Source organism: Lucilia cuprina, chromosome 6 (assembly GCF_022045245.1).
Source record: "Lucilia cuprina isolate Lc7/37 chromosome 6, ASM2204524v1, whole genome shotgun sequence".
In the NCBI taxonomy this organism is placed as follows: domain Eukaryota; kingdom Metazoa; phylum Arthropoda; class Insecta; order Diptera; family Calliphoridae; genus Lucilia; species Lucilia cuprina.
In genome coordinates, this window is record NC_060954.1 from 32,638,156 (window position 1) to 32,658,054 (window position 19,899).

General features: G+C 30.2%; 1 protein-coding gene across 2 annotated transcripts in view; it reads right to left on the reverse strand.

The window, feature by feature from the left end:
* LOC111675243 (putative uncharacterized protein DDB_G0277255) overlaps positions 1–19,899 on the reverse strand; it is a 54,827-nt gene that overhangs the window by 19,803 nt on the left and 15,125 nt on the right. Inside the window, exons 2-5 of one of the 2 annotated variants that reach the window (XM_023435974.2) lie at positions 11,813–12,981; positions 8,366–8,551; positions 6,170–8,178; positions 2,736–2,874 (exon numbers count right to left, since the gene is read on the reverse strand). In XM_023435974.2, coding sequence (XP_023291742.2) covers positions 2,736–2,874; positions 6,170–8,178; positions 8,366–8,551; positions 11,813–12,944 — 3,466 coding nt within the window. In that variant the 5' untranslated portion in view covers positions 12,945–12,981. Of the gene's footprint in view, positions 1–2,735; positions 2,875–6,165; positions 8,179–8,365; positions 8,552–11,812; positions 12,982–19,899 lie in introns of those variants that run through there. The other variant, XM_046954938.1, reaches the window with a different exon arrangement.

Consider the following 19,899-nt stretch of genomic DNA (forward strand, 5'->3'; position numbering starts at 1 on the left):
CAGCTTTTTGTCGAGATACGAGTATATTAAACATAATTATGAAATTAAAAGCCCTATTTGTCGGGTGCAGTTGTATGGTGGCTAGGTGACGTAATGGACCGATCTTAACTATTTTCAATAGGCTTCGTCCCTGGGCCAATAGAATATCATGTACCAAATTTCATTCAATTATCTTCAAAATTGCTGTAGTTTTATTACAAGGTTTACAAGGACGGAAGGACATTAGGACTGGCATAGCTAAATCAACTCAGAAAATGATTCTGAGCCGATTGGAATACTTATAGACAAGTGAAACTATATTTGACCTCTTTTAAAAGAGAGAAGACATATTTATTTATAAAATCCGTTATGGGATCTGAAAGTGTATAGTGTACACTATACATATTTGGGAACTGTGTTTTAATTAATATTAAATTAAACTGAATTTTTCATAATTTGGATTTAAACTTTTTCGAATTCATATTTAATATTAATTTTAAGTATTGGCCACAAAATCTATGTTCAGTGATACTTAGATGTAATATTTGTTGCGGTTCTTGTTGTTATTGTCACTAATCATGAATGAAATTATTGTAACCAATAAACAATCAAATTTATCATTGAATATTGCAGTGGCATGTAGCAACTTGGCGCCATCTGTGACAACAAGTAAATTGCAATAATATTTCTAATATAAAAAAAAATAAATTTGTTCGTTTTGAATTTTAGAATTGCATAGTAACAAGACTCCATTAGTTAGATATCAGAAAGTGAAAAAATTACTCTAATATTTAGAGATTCCAACGGACAGAGTTTCCCTACTTTCTTGGTATTTAAATATGTACATATGTATAAGTTTTTTTAGAGATTGAACGGAAGAATTAGAGCTAATTCGAAAAATTGTACAAGCTACAAGGTTTATTACGCACATTTTCCATACAAAATTCCTACAATACACCATCAATATCTATATGGGGGTTAGACTCCTTTTCAATTACTATTTTTTATGTAAATATTTTCACTTGAAAACTTATATATGGTAAATTTTGGCAACAGTGGTATTTTAATAACATTTAAATGCATATATGTATGTATATAAATTAGTTCGACTCACAAAAAATGATGCTTGATTGCCCCCCTTAAAATATTCGCTGTTATGTAATATGATGTTATGCGCAATATTTTCGGTTAAGTGTTGTCCATTCGTGAGCTGGGCAGTTTTCAAGAAAATATCATATAGATTTTTAATGTTAAATTCAATATTTTACCCAAATGTTTTATAATGGTTCCCAAAATATTTCTAGTCTATGGATGGCCGTTCGATGATCGTTCACAAAAAAGTACCCTTTCAGTTATTTTTTTTTTTTTTAATTTTACAGTATTTCTTAAACAACCCTGCAAAAACTAGGTAATAGTCTGTGCTTCCATAACCACTTACTTTTCAATGACTATTTACTTGCCGTCTGCATAACTTTGAAGTACTCGAGTAATGACATTCTTTAATATGAAATAGAAGTACTTTCTTTTCTGCTTTGTCATTTTAATTGCGCATTTTTGAGTAGAACACCAAAACAACTTACTCGAGTAATGACATTCTTAAATCTGAAATAGAAGTACTTTCTTTTCTGCTTTGTCATTTTGTTTGCACATTTTTGAGTAGAACACCAAAACAACTTACTCAAGAACTTCTTTGTATACTTCTTTAACTTCCTATGTATTTTTATTAGTGTAAAACCTAACAATTTTAAATATTTTGGAACATGACAATTATGTTTAAAACATCATTGGCGGCTTTAAAACCCCTTTCAAACGATACCCCATATTGGATAAATAATGCCTATTTTTAATTTGGTCCAGCTCACGAACGATCATTGCTAGACTTAAAATATTTCGTGAATCATCAGAAAACAAAGCAAGGCAAATTTTAAGAGGGGTAACAAAAACACGTTTTTGCTTTCAATACAAAGTGAGTCGGTCTAATATACATATGTACGTACTTTGTAGATATGTATGTTGTTCTGTCATATTTTCATTGTAGAGTGGTTGTAGCCACATTTATGGCACGCGTCCACCATGCAATTTTTAGATAAAAAAGCATGCTGTCTTCTAAATAGTTTACTAGCTTGTTAGTATTCATTTGGTCATAACGTATTTGTAGAAAAGATTCCAATGCAATCAAGCACAGCCAAGCGTTACAACGCTGGCACAACACATTGCCAATGAGCATCCAAGAAGAGACCATTGAGTTGTTCATTAATCTAACAAGTTTTCAATAACAGCTATTACACACTGTCGTTAGAAATTTTCCATATAACATTGAAAGTTGAGATACGATGAAATTGTTTTATTTTTATTCTTTTATTTTTTTCTTAACCACTGAATTTTTTACTTCCTGTATTATTAAATAATTTTCATCGTTAAGATTCATCTAAGAATTAGTAATAAATGTAAACTACTGATAGATGAATATAACATCTACAAATCAGGAAGAAAATATGCAAACATATACAATTAAATAATTGTATGCATAAAAATACAAATTATTTCTTCCAACTATTTTTAAAAACAAAAGGTTAAGAACATTTTGTAATATTGTAATATTGCTGCTTTCCAAAGAATTTTCCGGTATAATTTAAGTGAGAATTTAGTCATTTTTATCAGTTAATATTTTTCATATAATAAATAATTATACTGTTTTTTAAATTTCAAATTTTACAGTATTTAATACAGGATATTTAAAATGGATATTTACTTACTTCTACAGTGACCACGATATGCAATTTGTAAGTTAGGGTTGTCGGTTCTACAGGCCCGTTTCCTTAATTGACATTCAGTGTTGTAGGTGCGACCGTCAGTTCCACACACTGGGTTTAGAGGTTTCACATTATCTCCATTCTTTAAAAATAAAAACATTATAAAGATATGGTAAATTAAAAATAGAAAATCTAATTTGAATGGAAAAGAACTGTAGAAAGCACTCTTATTTCTTCAAAACATGTATATACTTTACAACTGATGTTATTGAAAAATTTGGTAACAGGCGTGTATATTTATTTTTTCCTCTGTTTACATACATACATACAAATATACATACATACATACATACATACATACATACATACATACATACATACATACATACATACATACATACATACATAGATCCCCGGTTTTCGATTTGGTGGTCGCTAGATATAATTTAAAAAATATAAATTTTTTGAATAATAAAGCCATTAAGTTGTTTTTTGCCCTTAATCCTTTTATTTTATTATTGATTTTTGAATCACTTCCTAAAGGGTACTTTGTATGGGGGCTAGGGTCAAATGAAGTCCGATTATTACAAAAAATCGGAAAATCGCAAGTAACTTTCAAACTTGCACAATACTAAGTTTTGCTAATTTTTGAAGAGATCCCAGTAAAAATAAATCGAAGTACTTCCAAAAGAATAACATTTATCACTGATTCAAAAGTAGCAATTAGTGGAAAATAATTTTATTTTTCTAAGATAAATATAGTTTTGTTCTTACTTTTGTGTGAGATAAAAAAATATTTTTGGGCTCTGTTTTATGAATTTTATGTTAATATTATATAAGTAAAATTAATTGTATTCTATAATAATACAATTTCACATCCGAATAACTTCAAAAAAACCAACATAAAAATTACTTCTTGAGGTTGACCTCTGAAGTAGCCTGTGTTAAAATCCTCACTTCTTCTTTTTTAGGACTTTAATGGAGTAAATTTTACTTTTTTTGGGGATTTAAGTTGGTCGGTTAATAATCGGATAATTCAAAATTATTCGGTTAATCGAATAAAAAGCAAGTGGATGTTTTTTTAATAATATTATTTCTTTTTTACTATAACAAACAAAATTATAATTTTTTACTTCTTTAAATTCAATACTATAAAATGAAAATATTAGAAAATATTTTCATGTGAAATAGTCTTCTATATAAAGAAATTAAGTTTATTAAATTTATGCATACGTTCTAATGAACTTGTGTATAACGATGTATTGCTTAAAAACTTATTAGAAATACTTTAGAAACACAACACTATTCCTCAAACTGGATGTAGAAGTAAAAGCGATATCATTATTTTCAAAATTTATTTTCAGAAATCTAAAATGTTTCTGAATGAACCCATTCTAAACCCATCCAGAACAACTTATTACATACAATGTTTCTGAAATATTGTTATAAAAATCATCCAATAAATATTCTTCAATATAGAAAAGTAATTAGGAAATTAATACAGAAAGTAAATTTATTATAAAAATATATAATTTTGCATAAGATATTAACAATAAAATTTGTTAAAAATTGAGTTTTTCTTAACCGGTTGATATAAATTATTCGGTTTATTCGTTATTTGAAATTTGGAAATATTCATTTATTCGAGCGATTAATCGTTCAAAATTGATCGATTAACCGATAAACGATTAATCGTTTGAATACCCTAGTGAGTATAGAACCAATATTTCAAAGCTCTACATACATCAGTGGTGTAGGGTATAAAAAATTCAACCTTTCAAATATCATTTAAAAATTACAAATTCTTTAATAAAATATTTTTCCAATTCACAATCGGTTTTGTACGGTTGTATCGTAGTATGTCATAATTTTTTATTATTGATTTGTTTTTGTTGTGCGCTCCAATTCATGAAAAAAATGTTCATTGAATGCATTATTTTTCCATGTTTAGAAACTCAGTTTTCTGGACGTAATTCCTAAGAATCTTCCAATCAGTCAGTTAAGATCCAAGATACTTGGATCTAACTTCGACGAATGCCTGACAGTGGCAAAGAAGTGCTCCAGAGTTTCACTGTCCTCTCCACATGCTCTACATTCGTCTGAATCCGAACGTCCAATTTTGTATAGATGTGCACGTAATCCTGTGTGTCCACTCAGAATAAGTACCATCATACTAACCTCAGACTTGCTCATTTTGAGGAGATTTCTCGTCTTGCTCTCATCAGGGTCACCCCATAGAATCTTTGTGGTTCTATCCTCCGTTTCTTTTTTCAAAGAGGCCTTATGAGACTCTCTCATCCATATTTTTAATTCAGCTTTTGTTGCGTCGAATGGTTTTGCGTTTGTCAGGTTAACTACATCGAGCTCCCTTCCCTTTAAAGCTATTACATTCGCCCTTTCGTTGCCGACTACTCTCGAGTGGCCTGGTACCCATATGATGTAAACCTTACCTCTGGAAGAGTATTCAGTTAAAGCTTTCTTACAATCCAATACGGTCTTAGATTTAATTCTATCATCTGATATCGCCCTAATTGCCTTTTGGCTGTCGGTAAATATATTAAGCCCTGTGGGCGCCATATTTATACTAACCCAATTTACACATTCCGGTATTGCTCGTACTTCTGCCTGGAGGCTTTTGTTATAATTAGATAAACGGTGGTATATTTCTGTTTCTGGGTCTTCAATGTAGAACCCCAGGCCCACTTTGTCCCCTAATTTAGAGCCATCCGTGTAGCAAAGGATTCCTACTGGTATTTGCTCCAATGTTCCGCTTGACCAAGACATTCTATCTGGGATAAGCGTTTCAAAGTTTCCGATATATTCTGTGTCTGGTATGCGACCAGGCACATCCGATGAATGTGTAAAACCTTCCAATGTGTCCAGTATACATTGATGACGTGTCCTATAACCGTTTTTGGCCAGTTCGTCTAAAGTAAAAAGCCGTTTGGCTATAAGCGCCGCCTCATATCTTATATATGTTTCAATGGGTGTTTATATTGTTAAGAACTTTTAGTTATTGAACAACATACATACTGTAAAATTCAAAATGTTTAGAATTGGGTATTGATTTTTCTAAAGATAGTCGAAAGAAAGTCGGACTATCCGTAAATCCGGAAATCCGTATAGGTTTAACATTGTGAGCAAAATTATTGTAACATAAAATTTTCCATACAAAATTCCTACAATAAACCATCAATAACTTCATTAAGCATTTATTAATATGAGGGTAAAATTTTTAGCTCTTTTGTTATTAGGAAAAATGTCCTTAATATATATAGTATGAATAACTTCATACACATGACCTTGCAAAGACCGGGTTCTAAGTATTTATGATTTAAACTTTTTGCAACATTCAATTTACCACAATTTACTATGAGTTTTAATAAAAAAAATATTGTGTCTACATATACATTTTTTTGCTAATAAAACTAACCTACCGTTACTGTTTGTTTTTGTTGTTTATTTGGAAATGCAATCAAATCAAATTGCTCAGATATGCCATCAAACAAAGGAGTCTGGTAATGTTGACGTTGTTGATGTTGTTGTGCTTGCAAAAGTGGATGTGTGTCTTGCTGATGCTGCTGCAGTTGTTGATTATTATGCAAATTCGACTGCAACGTTAAAATTTTATTGTCATTGTTGTTGTTATTATTGTTGGATGCTGTTTTCATTGGTATTTCAATACGATGGTTATGATCATGACGCAAAACACCTTCGCCTTTAGCAGACATTGTTACAACTGACGATTCGGATGAGGAACGTGCAGAAACTGCAGACGTTTGTAAATGTGATGAAGACGATGGCGATGGTGATGGCAATGATGATGATAATAAGGATGACGCAGCTATTTTACTTCCGTGATTTGGTAAGCGACTATGATAATGATCGTCGGCAGCTGCACCATCATCTGCAGACATTGTGGAATTTACAGGAGTGGTCGAAGGAAAGGAAGAAAACAACAGCTGTGATTGTGTTTGCTTTTGGTTTGAACTAAATGCTGCTGTTGTTGTTGCAAGTGCTGCTGATAGTGATGATATATTTAAAGATGTTGCTGTTGTTGACGGTTTAACTATTCCCGGCTGGTGCTGAGTAGAAGACGCATAAACATCAGTTACAGTTGTATCCGTAAATGCATTAGATGCAGAGTTTTCTTTATTTGTAGTTATATCAAAGCCAATATTATTGGTGGTGCTGCTGGGGATGTTGTCTGTGATGTTGTAATCCTTATTATTCTTTGGCTTTTTCAATACAATGGACTGTTGTTTATGGTGTTGTTTGTTGCTGTTCTTGTGTTTATGTCTACCATGATTCTGATTTTGCTGCTGGTTATTGGGATGATGTTGTTGTTGCTGCTGGCGGTGGTGGTGATTGTGATGATTATGATGACGATGATGTGGAGTATTCTCTGCATGACGTCCATTCTGTTTAGAATGTCTAACGCGGGTATTGTTGTTACTAGAATGTTGCTGTATTTTGGTTGTTTGTAAATCATGATAGTTTTTATTTTTGTTTTTATTGCTGCTGCTGTTGTTGTTTTTGTTGTTGGTGTTCCTGTTTCTGTTGTTATTGTTTGGTTTTGTATTAGTTTTAAGCTGATGTCTAGACGGAGACTGGTTTAAAAATCTTGTTGATTCATCGTTGCGGATGTTCTTGTTGCTGCCGTGACCGTTGTTGTTACCATTGTCGAAGTTAATGTTGCTGTTATTATTTTTCTTTTTGGCTTCTTTGCCTTCGTCTTCCGCATCGTTATAGTTATAATCTTCGTCTTCTTCTTCATTAAAGTCTGAGGGATCAGTGTCCTCGTGTTGACTATGTTTGTTACGATTGTTGTTGTTATTATTATGACGTCTGGCATGTGTTGTTCTTACATTACTAAAGATTTGTAATCGTCTAGTGGTGGGCTTTTCCGTATGTTCAACATTGGCGGTTATCAAAAGTCTTCGACTGCCTTTTGGCTCCTGGTTTTTATGATTTGGTTGATGTGGTTGGTTCTGTTGTCCATGTGAATGATGTATGTGTATTAATTTTCTTTGGTTTTGATTGTGTTCTTTGCAGTGATGTCGTTCCATTGATGACGATACGCCACTGCTGCTAATCATCGCATCTTTGCCATTTCCTAAGCCTAAATTAACATTTGTAATTTCACTACTTAAACTACGTGTATCGCGTGATTGTTGTGATTTTTCTATCTTAATTTTAAAGTCATACGAGGATTGAAAATAGCCACCATCATCACCATCATCAGCATCATTGTCGTTATGAACATGACTGTTAACCAATTGTAAAGTGTGATGTTGTTGCTGCGCTTGTTCCTGTAGCATTAAGTGGTCTTTTTGCTTACGTTTTCTTCTTGCTGCTCCACATTCTGGGGCACAGATACACTTCGGTCTACCTTTTCTTTTAACGCATTTCTTATTCGGTCCACACTTAACATTTCTACAACTTTCTGAAAAAAAGGATCAAGAGTATGAATCAAAGAAACCACTTGGAGTTAATGATTTTCATGTAATTATCTTGTTTAATTTTAAGCTTTCAACCAATTTATTACAAGAACCTGTGTACTTTTATAATTTTGATTTCAAGAAATCGAAATTAAGTAATTATTATTTTTTGTTTGTTTTTAGTTTAGCTACCTAAGCATGGTGAACATTCCATGCCGCCTCCAATTGCTGTCGCAAAAAAATACTCAACATTTGTTGGTTCGCGTTCAGTGTAGGCGAACTCTTGATTGGCGCCACAACATTCACTTTTGCTAATATTTAACGAAAATATTTCGTTGCATTTACCATTGTCTAGCACCGTCTGCCAACAGGCTCCAGCTGAAAATAATGTTTGTTTAATTTTAATTTTGGTTTTATCAATAAACACAAATAATACATATAAAAAGTCACATAGTTTTATATAAATATAAATTTACGCATAAAAATACTTAGTTAATTATAAAGGTAGAAGATGGGCTTAATTGTAAGCCAGACATATTTTAATTGATCATATGTATGTATTAGTTCATTCTAGGATAACGTTTTTAAAATGTTGTTCTGTGGTCGATTCAATAGAAGCAATAGAAAATTCATTATTTGACGCTCTAAAAGTAGCTAAGTAGTGGTGCGCTAGAACTTTTGATTAAAAAATCCAAGTCCCTGATTCGTATTCTAACTGGATCTTTTTATTATTAAAAAAACAAAATAACTTACACCTTATTTGTAAGCGAGCGTGGTAAGTACTTGACTCCAATGACATTACCGTGTTAAAATAAAGAGTTAAAATGCTAATAAAGAAGTATTGAAAAGAGGTTTTCATAGCTTTTAAGCCCATCACTTTTCAATGTTAGTTTCCCTGGGAAAATATTCTAAAAAATACGTCTTTACGTTATTCTAATATCTGGCATATGACCATATTATCAGTTGATTTCGAGTTACAGTAAATTTGTTTCATATTAAAAAGTGTCTGAGATGAATTTAAAATAGTCATTGGCTAAAAAATGTTATTGTCAACTTAGAAAGTGATTGGGACTTTAAGCTGTAGAATCAATGTGTGTGGGCGTTACAAACGCTTAATACAAGTAAGAGTTTTGTATTCGAAGGGAATGAAAACTATACCCCAAAAAAAAAAAAAAAAACAAACATGAAAGTAAAATATAATATTTAGGTAGGTAGCTTGAATGAATGATATATGTTATATCGAATCCGAAGAAATAACCTAATCTTCCACCTGGACTGCTGTGCGCTATTTTATTAGTGTCTCTGATGGTAATTTAAGCACTGGAACATTTATCAAAAATATTATATTTAATGTAAACTTGTTTAAATTTTAAATGTTTATTGGGTTACTCTGAGTTAAAAATTTATTTAACAAATAATCTCTTTCGCAAATACTTATTTCAGCATCAAAGTAAACATTAATCAAATTGTATATTAGAAGTAAAATTGCTCTTTGATCTGAAAATATTCATTTGACTATAGTCATGATTTATGCATAACTATGAGTATTTATGCATCAATTATATGTATTACAATACACATACATTAGAGATGTATTTAAAACGACAATATAAATAATATTATTTAAATAGTGATGTACATAAAATGCATAGTTTTAAGTATTAGGCAGCTGCTGTTTATCCGAGAAGTGTGGGTATGATTGTAACATCAAATAATGATAGACTGTAAACTGGTGATGATCAAACGTATAATCGGCCTTTCCTTGGAATGATTTGACATGGGGTAGAGTAACTTTCAGTCCGTCCGTCCATCTGTATGTCTGTGTGTTGTTGCTGAAATTTGGTACGTATTATTTTTTAGACCCAAGGGCGCTATTGAAAATGGTTAAATTCAGTCCATAATTCCGTCTAGTTCCCATACAATTATTATGTTAAATTTTCTAGTATGTCAACAAAAATCGGCAAAACTTAGTTCTATTGAAATCTAAATGAAACTGTCGATTTTTGTAATGATTGGGCGTCATTTGACCCTAGCACCCATACAAAATACTTTTCAGAAAATTAAAATACAAATAACACGATTAAATTCTACATAGATAATTATACCCTAAAACCAAAAACATTGGTCCTACACCCAGCTTAAAGTAAACAAGTCGGCTCAGTTATATTAAGTCAACAAAAGTCGGTGGAACTTAGTTTTATAGAAGTTTAAATGACACTACCGATTTTTTAATGATCGGGCCCATATAAACTCCTCTTTAGAAAATGACTTGAAGGTCAAAATTCACTTATAAACACTAATAATACTATTAAATTCTAAATAAATAACTTTGAAGTAGATGTAAATTCCTCTACTAACATTTATAAGGAGTCCGCTTGAAGAAAACCTCTTTTTGTCAACAATAAATAAAACTATTCCGGACTAAATTTAAAAAAACAAATCAAATGCTTTACTTTTAAAGAAATAATCCACATTTTTAACATACTGTGTGGTGTAGGGTTTCATATGGTCGGCCTTGCCCGACTTTGTTTTTGTATAGAATTAATTTATATATTATATATTATTCCTTACCCCTTAGGAGTCCCTTTGTAAATATTTTGTCAAGAATAAGTACAAATATTCTGGAATTAAGGTAAAACGCAAATTAAATGCTTTGTTATTAAAAATAATCCACATTTTTTAGTCGGCCATGACCATTGTTAAATTATGTCCGATTTTCCTTAACATATGATGAGAATGATTTAGGAAAGTGAGTATTTCTCTTTCTCAGCACTAATGGAGTTTGATGTTGGCTACACCCGTTTTATTGGCTCTTCTAAACTAGTGCTTGCGCAAATCTATTTTCACAATAAAATTTACATGAATTTTTTACAGAATATTTTACACGTTTAGGTACTAAAATTGGAAAAAGGTTTAACCGCATCCTCTATCTTTGGTTTGTTAACATAAAATGTTGTGTATTAAACAGTGTTTTTTTTTAATTCCATCAGTGTATTAAACATTTCAAAATTTTGTTAAAGTAAATATTGAAAATTTTAGAACATTTACAGCGGAAACATTTTTAACGCTGCAGAAAAACTGTTATACTTTTTCGACGAACTCTTTTATACTATATGCGGAATGGTTAGGGCCGATTTGAAAACTGAAAACTGTAGATGTCAAATTGATTATAAAAATTCAAAACATTCATTACAATAAAAAAAATTGTAAAATATGAATTACTTAGGAAATTACATAAGTATGTATATAATTTTATAATACATTTTCAGTTTTTTATTTTCTTTCGTACTTTCTTTTAAAAGTGCTTCGAAAGGAAGATATAGATTAATGCATGAATGTAGTTTTAACATGTCCGGATAAAGATTTGTTCTTTAAAGTTTAGAAACAGCATTTTTATTGCACATTTTGTTTTTAAATTTTAGGAATTTCTATTTGTATAAAATTTCTGATTTGGAATATATTAAAACTTTCCAAAATAAAATGCTAAATAAAAAAACACCCATTATATCTAAATAATATAATTATTATTGATGCAAAAAAGCACACACATGCAAACATATATTTATATTTAATATTGTATAGTTCTCTCTGAGGGTATGATATTTATTGTGAAAAATCTTTAGTATGGATGTTCCTCACCTGTCGTACCGCGTACACTGATGGTGAAGGCGATAAATAACGTCAAAAGCAAACAAGACAAAGTGTAACTGCGAATCCAGGTTGAATTGACATATTGATCGACCGAATGATAGATACTCGTTCCCGTACCAGTTGCACTAGGTGTGGTAACGCCACTATTGTTGATGTTGCTATTATTGATATTTAGCACTCTAGTGCTTGTCAATGATTTTATATGATGTGGCTGGTGGTGATGTAGAGTGTGTTTGCTTTTGTGGTGATACTGATGATGGTGGATCGATGGTTTGTCGCGGACATAATGACGTAATATGACTGAACATTGGCAGGTTTCATAATTTGCTATAGATGATGATGTTAATAATAACGTATCCAGCGTCATCGTGGCCGTTCGTGTCGTTGTTAATAAAAATGACGATGGCGAATGCGATTTTGATGATGGTGCTGATTTTGTCGCTTTCAACTGGTGATGCTTTCGTCTTTGGCACTTTATTGGTGTTGATGTGATTGTTGACACTTTGTCATAATTGTGTTGTTGATGACTCATTTCATCGGCAATATTGCTGATGTCAACATTGACGTCGGTGTCTTTATTAGCATCTTTATAGGCACGATGGTTTACACTGATACCATCTTCATCTTCATTCTCTCCATTCACATTTACATTGGCCAGCGATTTGTTGGCATTTCTACTCGTTTTTATCTTTGCAACAAGTTGTGCTACCAGCCAGCTTTTGTCGCTTTTACTTTTGCTATAGTAGCTGCTGCTGCTGTTGTTATTGTTTGTTGGTTTTGCTTGTTGCATAATTAAAAATAATATTCTTAGAATTTTATCAAGTTTTATGTTTTCATAAAAGGGAATTCTATTTGTAATTTGTTTATCATTCGTCATCGCTTCTTCCTGCGCCGGAAGTTTGTGTTTGTGTTTTTGATTTTTATTTTTATGTTTTTGCTGAAGATATGGCAAATACCATTGACGCTGTTTTATGTTACTAATGTTGCATCGTATGCTTCTTCGTTTGTACTTGTAGTTGGATTTTAAAAAAGTTAAAATATTCATGTTGTGACTGTAATTTTTGGCATATTTTTTGTAAATTATTTTATTTGAATTTAAATCTTTTCGGATGTATTTCATTTTTATTAATATCCAAAACAATCGATTGGGTTTATAACTGAAAATAACGAAATAAGTTGATAACATTAGTTTTAAACGATAAATTATATTTATAAAGGGCACTATACACGATCACACTTTACGTACGTAAAGTCGAATTGAAAAGTAAAATGCAATTCCATCCGTATAACAAACAAGTTAGAGTGCTATATTTGGCTGGGCCGAATCTTAAATACCCTCCACCAGCTACTTTTATATTAATACATTTCTAATTTATCAAGTATTTGTAGAAATTAATTTTCTCATGTCTTAAATAGAAAAATCGCAAGATTTAAATCTATTACAATTCCAAGATTTATTGAACATTTACATTTTTATAGCGCTTAGCAATATTAAGTAATTTGCATGTACGCACTTGTTTAAAAGATTTATGGATTTTCAAAATACATTTATAATTTTGTTCTACACAAACTGAAAATGAAATTACTTAAATACGATTGTAGCGTTTTTGGGGGCTGGACCTAGTATGGGAGATATGACCAATTATAGACCGATTGTAAAATATTCTGTACATAAAATCTATACTTCAGTCAAATTTTGTATCGTAATTTTGTAACAAGTAATGTGTGGTTAAGTAATTTTCTGAAAGGAACCTTGTATGAGACCGACCATACCCATGTTATGAACCAATCGTGAGAAAATCTTGAAATATAATTTTTGTATACAAAACTAATTTTTGTGCCAAATTTTGTATCAATAGCTATATTTGGTAATGAGTAATGTGCTTTTAAGTGATTTTCGTAAAAGGACTATGTATGGAAGCTATGTCCAATTCTGTATCTATATCATTATTTGGTAATAAATATTGTGAATCTAAGTATTAGAGCTTTGACCAAATATGTATATAAGAGCAATATTTTTGCTAAATGTATGGATATCAATATTTGGTTATGAGTTATGTGCGTTTTTTCTGATTTTCGGGAGGAAACCTTGTATGGGAGCTATGACCAAAAATGAACTGATTGTGAAAATTTTTTGAAATAATATTTATGTATATAAAAATAGTATTTATGCCAAAAATTTTTTGCTTTAAGTGTTTTTCCAAAAGGGACCTTGTATGGGAGCTATGATCAATTATGGACCGATAGGAAAAAAAATAATAATTTTATATGGAGATCTTAATTTAATAATTAGTTACGCGCGTTAAGGTCATTTCCGGGAGGGGACCTTGTATGGAAGTTATGACCAATTATGGACCCATCCAAAAAATTTTTCTTCTGAATGAATTCTATTGACAAACGATTTTAATTTGTAAAGATATCGGCATTGTGACGGAAGTTATTAACAAAAAACCCATTTTTCGGGAATGTGTTCCTGTTCCAGGAATGCCGGGCATCCTTAAACAGGATGGCGAGACATTCAATAATCGTGCTCAAATGGGTACGGGGACACGGGGATTTGACTGGCAACTATATCGCTGATGAATTACTTGTACCAAATTTTATATGGATATCTTAATTTAGTAATGAGTTATGTGCGTTTAAGTGATTTTCAGGAGGGGACATTGTATGGGAGCTATGACCAATTATGGACCGATTCAAAAAAAACTTTCATTGTAATATTTCTGTATAATGATCAATACTTGTACCAAATTTTATATCGATATCTTAATTTAGTAATGAGTTATGTGCGTTTAAGTGATTTTCGGGAGGGGACCTTGTATGGGAGCTATGACCAATTATGGACCCATTTAAAAAAAAATTCCTCTGAATAAATTCTATTGACAATCCTCTACCCTCTTTCTTTTATATTTTATTATCTTTACAGGTATCACAAAGGGACCAACAGGACCCAAGTGTGCGTCTTTGCAGCCTGAATACCTAACCTAACCTATGGGAGGTATATGAAATTTGGACCGATTCTGGCGATTTTCCGCAGAAATTAAGCTCTTGTGTAGAAACGAATGGTGATTTTTATGGAATTATCTTACATATTTGAGAAAATTACATCAGAATGTGTAAATGTTTTAAACTTTGATTCATAACTTTTCCCGGTGTGAACCGATTTTGCTCATTTTCAATACCAAACTGCTTTGGTTGATCTCCTTGGCTTAGTTTTAACGTGAGCGTGTTTTAGGAAGACAGACGGACATAGCTAAATCGATTCAGAATTTCATAAGGACCAAGAATATATATACTTTGTTGGGTCTCAGATGAATATTTCTTGGTGTTACACATGGAATGACAAAGTATAAAAAGCGAATAAACGTCGTATGATTTATATTTTTTGTGTTTACACGATTCGTATAAAACTGATCTAATGCGACCTGTTATGGTTTGGTTTCATTACATATTGCGTTTAGACGATTTCATCCGTAATTTTCTACACAAAATTTTGACAGATCATATTTCTTGTGTAATAGTGTAACTGACTAATAAGTACGTTAAGGCACGAAAATCCGTTTTTTAAATTTTAATATTTATTTTTAAAAAAAATTTAACATACGCTAAGTGTCATAATTTGGAGATTCCTTGCCCCGCCCCTGTCAAACCCAAGAAGTCCAAACTCAAAACATAAACTCGATAAAGGTGGTATTAGACGACATGTATTTTACATGTGTACTGTCAAAATTTTCATCTGCAAAAGACTGATAATTATGAAAAATTGCATATGTGAAATACACGTGTAAATTCATACATACATACATACATACATACATACATACATACATACATACATACATACATACATACATACATATGTAATTTTTTTGATTAGAGCGTGTTCTATATTCGTGTGAAATATTTTTTAAATAAAATTTAATTTTTAATAAACTAATTTATAACTTTAACAATTTTTATACATTAAAAAGACAGCTTTGATGACATCTATAGGTTATGTCACTGAAAAAAACATCGGCAGGTGTGATAGAAAAAATTAAAAAAAAATATGTTAAATAACAATTTTTGGATTAAAAAAAGTACCAACAGTACATATGTAAAATACATGTCGCTTAATACCACCTTAATATAACCTAAGCGTTTCGATGCACAATTGCTGAATTATTTTCATTTTTATTAGTTCTATACAATCGTGCTCCGATATAGAACCTCTTGTAAAAAAACTATCTATCATTCGACATTTTTAATAAATATTGATTTTATCGTGAGAATCGTTCAATAATTGACTATCCTCTTATAGTATGTGTAGGTAATAATCTATATATGGGTCATTTCGTCTCGAGTGACCCAACTTAAAAGTCGATTTGAATGAAATTTGCACCAAGGTTGTACTATAAGAAAGTAGGCCAGACACAGCTGTACTTAAAGTTGGACATTTTGGTCATAAAGGGTTTTATTGAAATGAGTATAATTTCACCTATTGGTCCTAGCAAAAAATTGTACAAAGGATTTTTTCACTGTTTTTTTCCTTAAAATTATTCAGAAAACCCAAAATATGCAAATGCATGTTTTTTGTGGTGCGTCGTATGGACTTTGGATAATACATATATACATGTTTCAGACCATTTTTGCATATTTTACACATAAGATTATAATATATCATGATTTGACTTTTGTAGCATATTTAAGGCATATTTTCGAGTTTTTAGAGCAAATTTTATTTTTTAAGTTCATATTTTAATGTTTTTCGCTCTAGTTTTTTCAAAAATATATTTTTTATTTTTCAAAATTTAATCTTAATTTTTTATTTATTAAAAAAAAATAATTTAAAAGCTTTAACATAAGAAATTATAATATAATTTGTTTAAGTTACAAGGAAGTCCATGATTATGTTTTAATATTATTGAAGGGCAAAAAATTAAATCACCATTTTGCTATAATTTCAGGTATAAAAATTTTCAATATGTTAGAGTTAGTGCACTGGACAATGTCAACTATAGCTATTAGCATTACAATAATGCCTAGAAATAAATATTTATATAGACAAGCCAATAAATAAAAAACAATGTTTTACAAAAAAGTACAAAAAATAAGTAAGATTTTTACCCCTTAAACGTCCGAATTTTTCAAAAGTACCAAACTTATATTCATTTGAACCTTATGTACCATTTTAACCGGTGAACATAGAAATAAAATTTAGATCACATACGTACCTTATTGAAAAATTACGAATATACGTTTGGTATTACTAAAAAATTCGGACGTTTAAAGGGTAAAAATCGTACTTATTTTTTTTTACTTTTTTGTAAAACATAAGTAGTTTGCTGTTTATTGGCTTGTCTATATAAATACTTATTTCTAGGCTCCCATTTTGATATTGCATTCTTTGGGAATTTTTTATTATTAAAGTTTGAGCCAATTTTGATTAAATTATAAAATTGGTAGATTTAGTTACACTTAATGGTGTGCTTTTTGAAACTTGGATCCCAAAATATTTATTCTCTAATTTATTTTAAAAATTAGTTTTATAAGATTTTGATATTAGGGCCTCATTTTATAAAACGAAACGACAAACGTTCAAAAAAAAAATTGTATGGAAAAAATTAAAATTTTCAAAAATTTCCTAGTACTCTTCATACAAATTTTTTACGTGAACGAAGCTTTCGTTTTATAAAATGAGGAGGTAAATATGATTTTATTTCAAAAGAACAATTTTAATAATATTTTCAAACTGAATTAAAATTATTTTTATAAATTTTTTACATAAACTTCAAAGCATATGTATATAGAAATTTCATTATATAATGGGAAAACTTAAATTATATATGGTATCACTAATTTAACGAAAACTTCAAAATCCTTAAGCATGTCAGATAGAGAATTTAAAAAAATAATGAGAGATTGACACTACTTTCTATTTGTTCACTATGTTTGTAACGATGTTTGTGAGGATCTTAAAATAATTATTGCTTCTAAATATTTATATTTGTATATATCTTTTATGTATCATGATGTATAAAGAACAAATATTGTTAAGCCTTATTTTCTCTCTATTTGTTGAAAGCAAATAAGGTTTGTTTGGTATTGAAAATTGGCAATATCGGTCCACTTTTTATTTTACTTTACATGATCTACTTTAATACTTTTCGTTATTGAAATATTACTTTTTGTAAATGATTTTATGACAAATGATTATTAAACATAACGGTCCTTATATAATAATGCTCTTTTACTCAAATAAATGTTTAATTTAGATTCTAGAAACATAAATTTGAATATGAAATTGGAACTTTTTCATTCTTGATATGGTTCATTTTGGATTTTTTATAGTGGGGAATCGAACAGAATTTACAGAAGGAGATTTTTGTACTTCTTAAAAATCTGAGTGAATGAGAATCTACTAAAAGGAACTTTTCAGAACAATTTCATTCAAAAATTATACTTTTTGATTTTTCTATAATATTGAGCATAGAACATACAATTTTTGATTGGGCTATAATCCATAAGAAGTATTTTATAGTACTGTTTCGTTTTTTAAACAGTACTTTGAAAATTTTCTGTAATATTGTAGCAAAACTAATGACATTAAAATTACACGTTCCTTATTAAATGCGAATTTATTTATGTGGTAGTTTTCGATAATATTGAACATGCAAAACAGAAACTTAAAAAAACATTTAATCAATTTAAATTTTCTTTTAAAATAAACAAAATTTTTTATGTACATATTTTATTTTGACTATGACCGACTATACAGTTCTTACATTAAAACAACAAACTGTTGATTACAATACTTTTTTATTGTTGCAACAGCCCTTGAATAAAGTGCACTCCAACAAGTGGCAGACGTACAATATTTTAAATTTTGTGCACACACTTTTACATAGAGGAATAAAGAATTTTATATTCTTAACTCTAAAGCATGGGCTGTGTATTTAAAGTTAATTTCGGGAGGTGGCCCCATTTGCATATCGTAGAGAGCACTATATGTTTTTTTTTTTTCATTAGTAAATGATGTTATTAATGGTTAATTGTAAGAATTTTGTATAGATATTTTTTCATGAAATGTTTTTATTTCTTCTAGTGTGTTCATATTTTTTCTGAGTGTATGATCATTAGAATTAGCGTAAAAAACTAGTTATTGTTAGAAAATACAATTATTCAAAAATCGTCGTTTTTTTTGCGCTATGAATTTTTTCCTAAAAAAAAAACAATTAAATGCTTAAGGTTATTGGTTACAGCGAATTTTAAATACCCCTATAGAACCGACAAATAATAATTCTTGTATCGTATTTATATAAAAGGTAGTGAGTGGCAAATATATATTCATTGGCATTATAACCTAAAAGTTTACACCTCTATAAGATTTCTTATTTAAACCACATTATAATGTGGTTTAAATAATATATAATGGATCTAAAGGAAATACTAATATTTGTCACAAAATGAATGACAAACTATCTATGCGCTCTATTTTGGGTAAGAAACAAAAAGAAATATTGCAATGAAAGAAAATCCTAAAAAAATCCGCTAAAATACGAAATATGAGACATTACTGAGACTCGTTTTGTACTGTTGTAATAATTTTCTTACATCTTTTGAATGGATTATTGTATCTGAGAGTGTGTAGATACATACTTACATATGGTATTATGTCTACTGGCGATATTGTTATTGCAATTGCTATTATTCGCTCAAATGGTATTTCGGGTTTATGTATGTGTTTCTTAAATCCAGTGGAAAAAATACAAGGATTTAACTTTAATGGCCTTATAAGACGAGTATACATACATACAAAGAATAAATTTCTGAATAAAAAAAAAATAGTTTGGAACTACAAATGAATTTTTATAATCCGATACGGTCTTATTCCGGATTTTTATAGCTGGCTGTTGTATGGAGTATCGGAATTTCCCAAAATTTCATTTTTCCCACCCCTTGGATCCGCGTCTGTGCATATGTATGTTTTCATAGTACATTTATGTCTTATGTATATTTACACATTTCAGAATAATTCAAGAATTTTGGCATCGATTTGCTAGAACATATTTTTGCATACTTTACCCATAAACGCA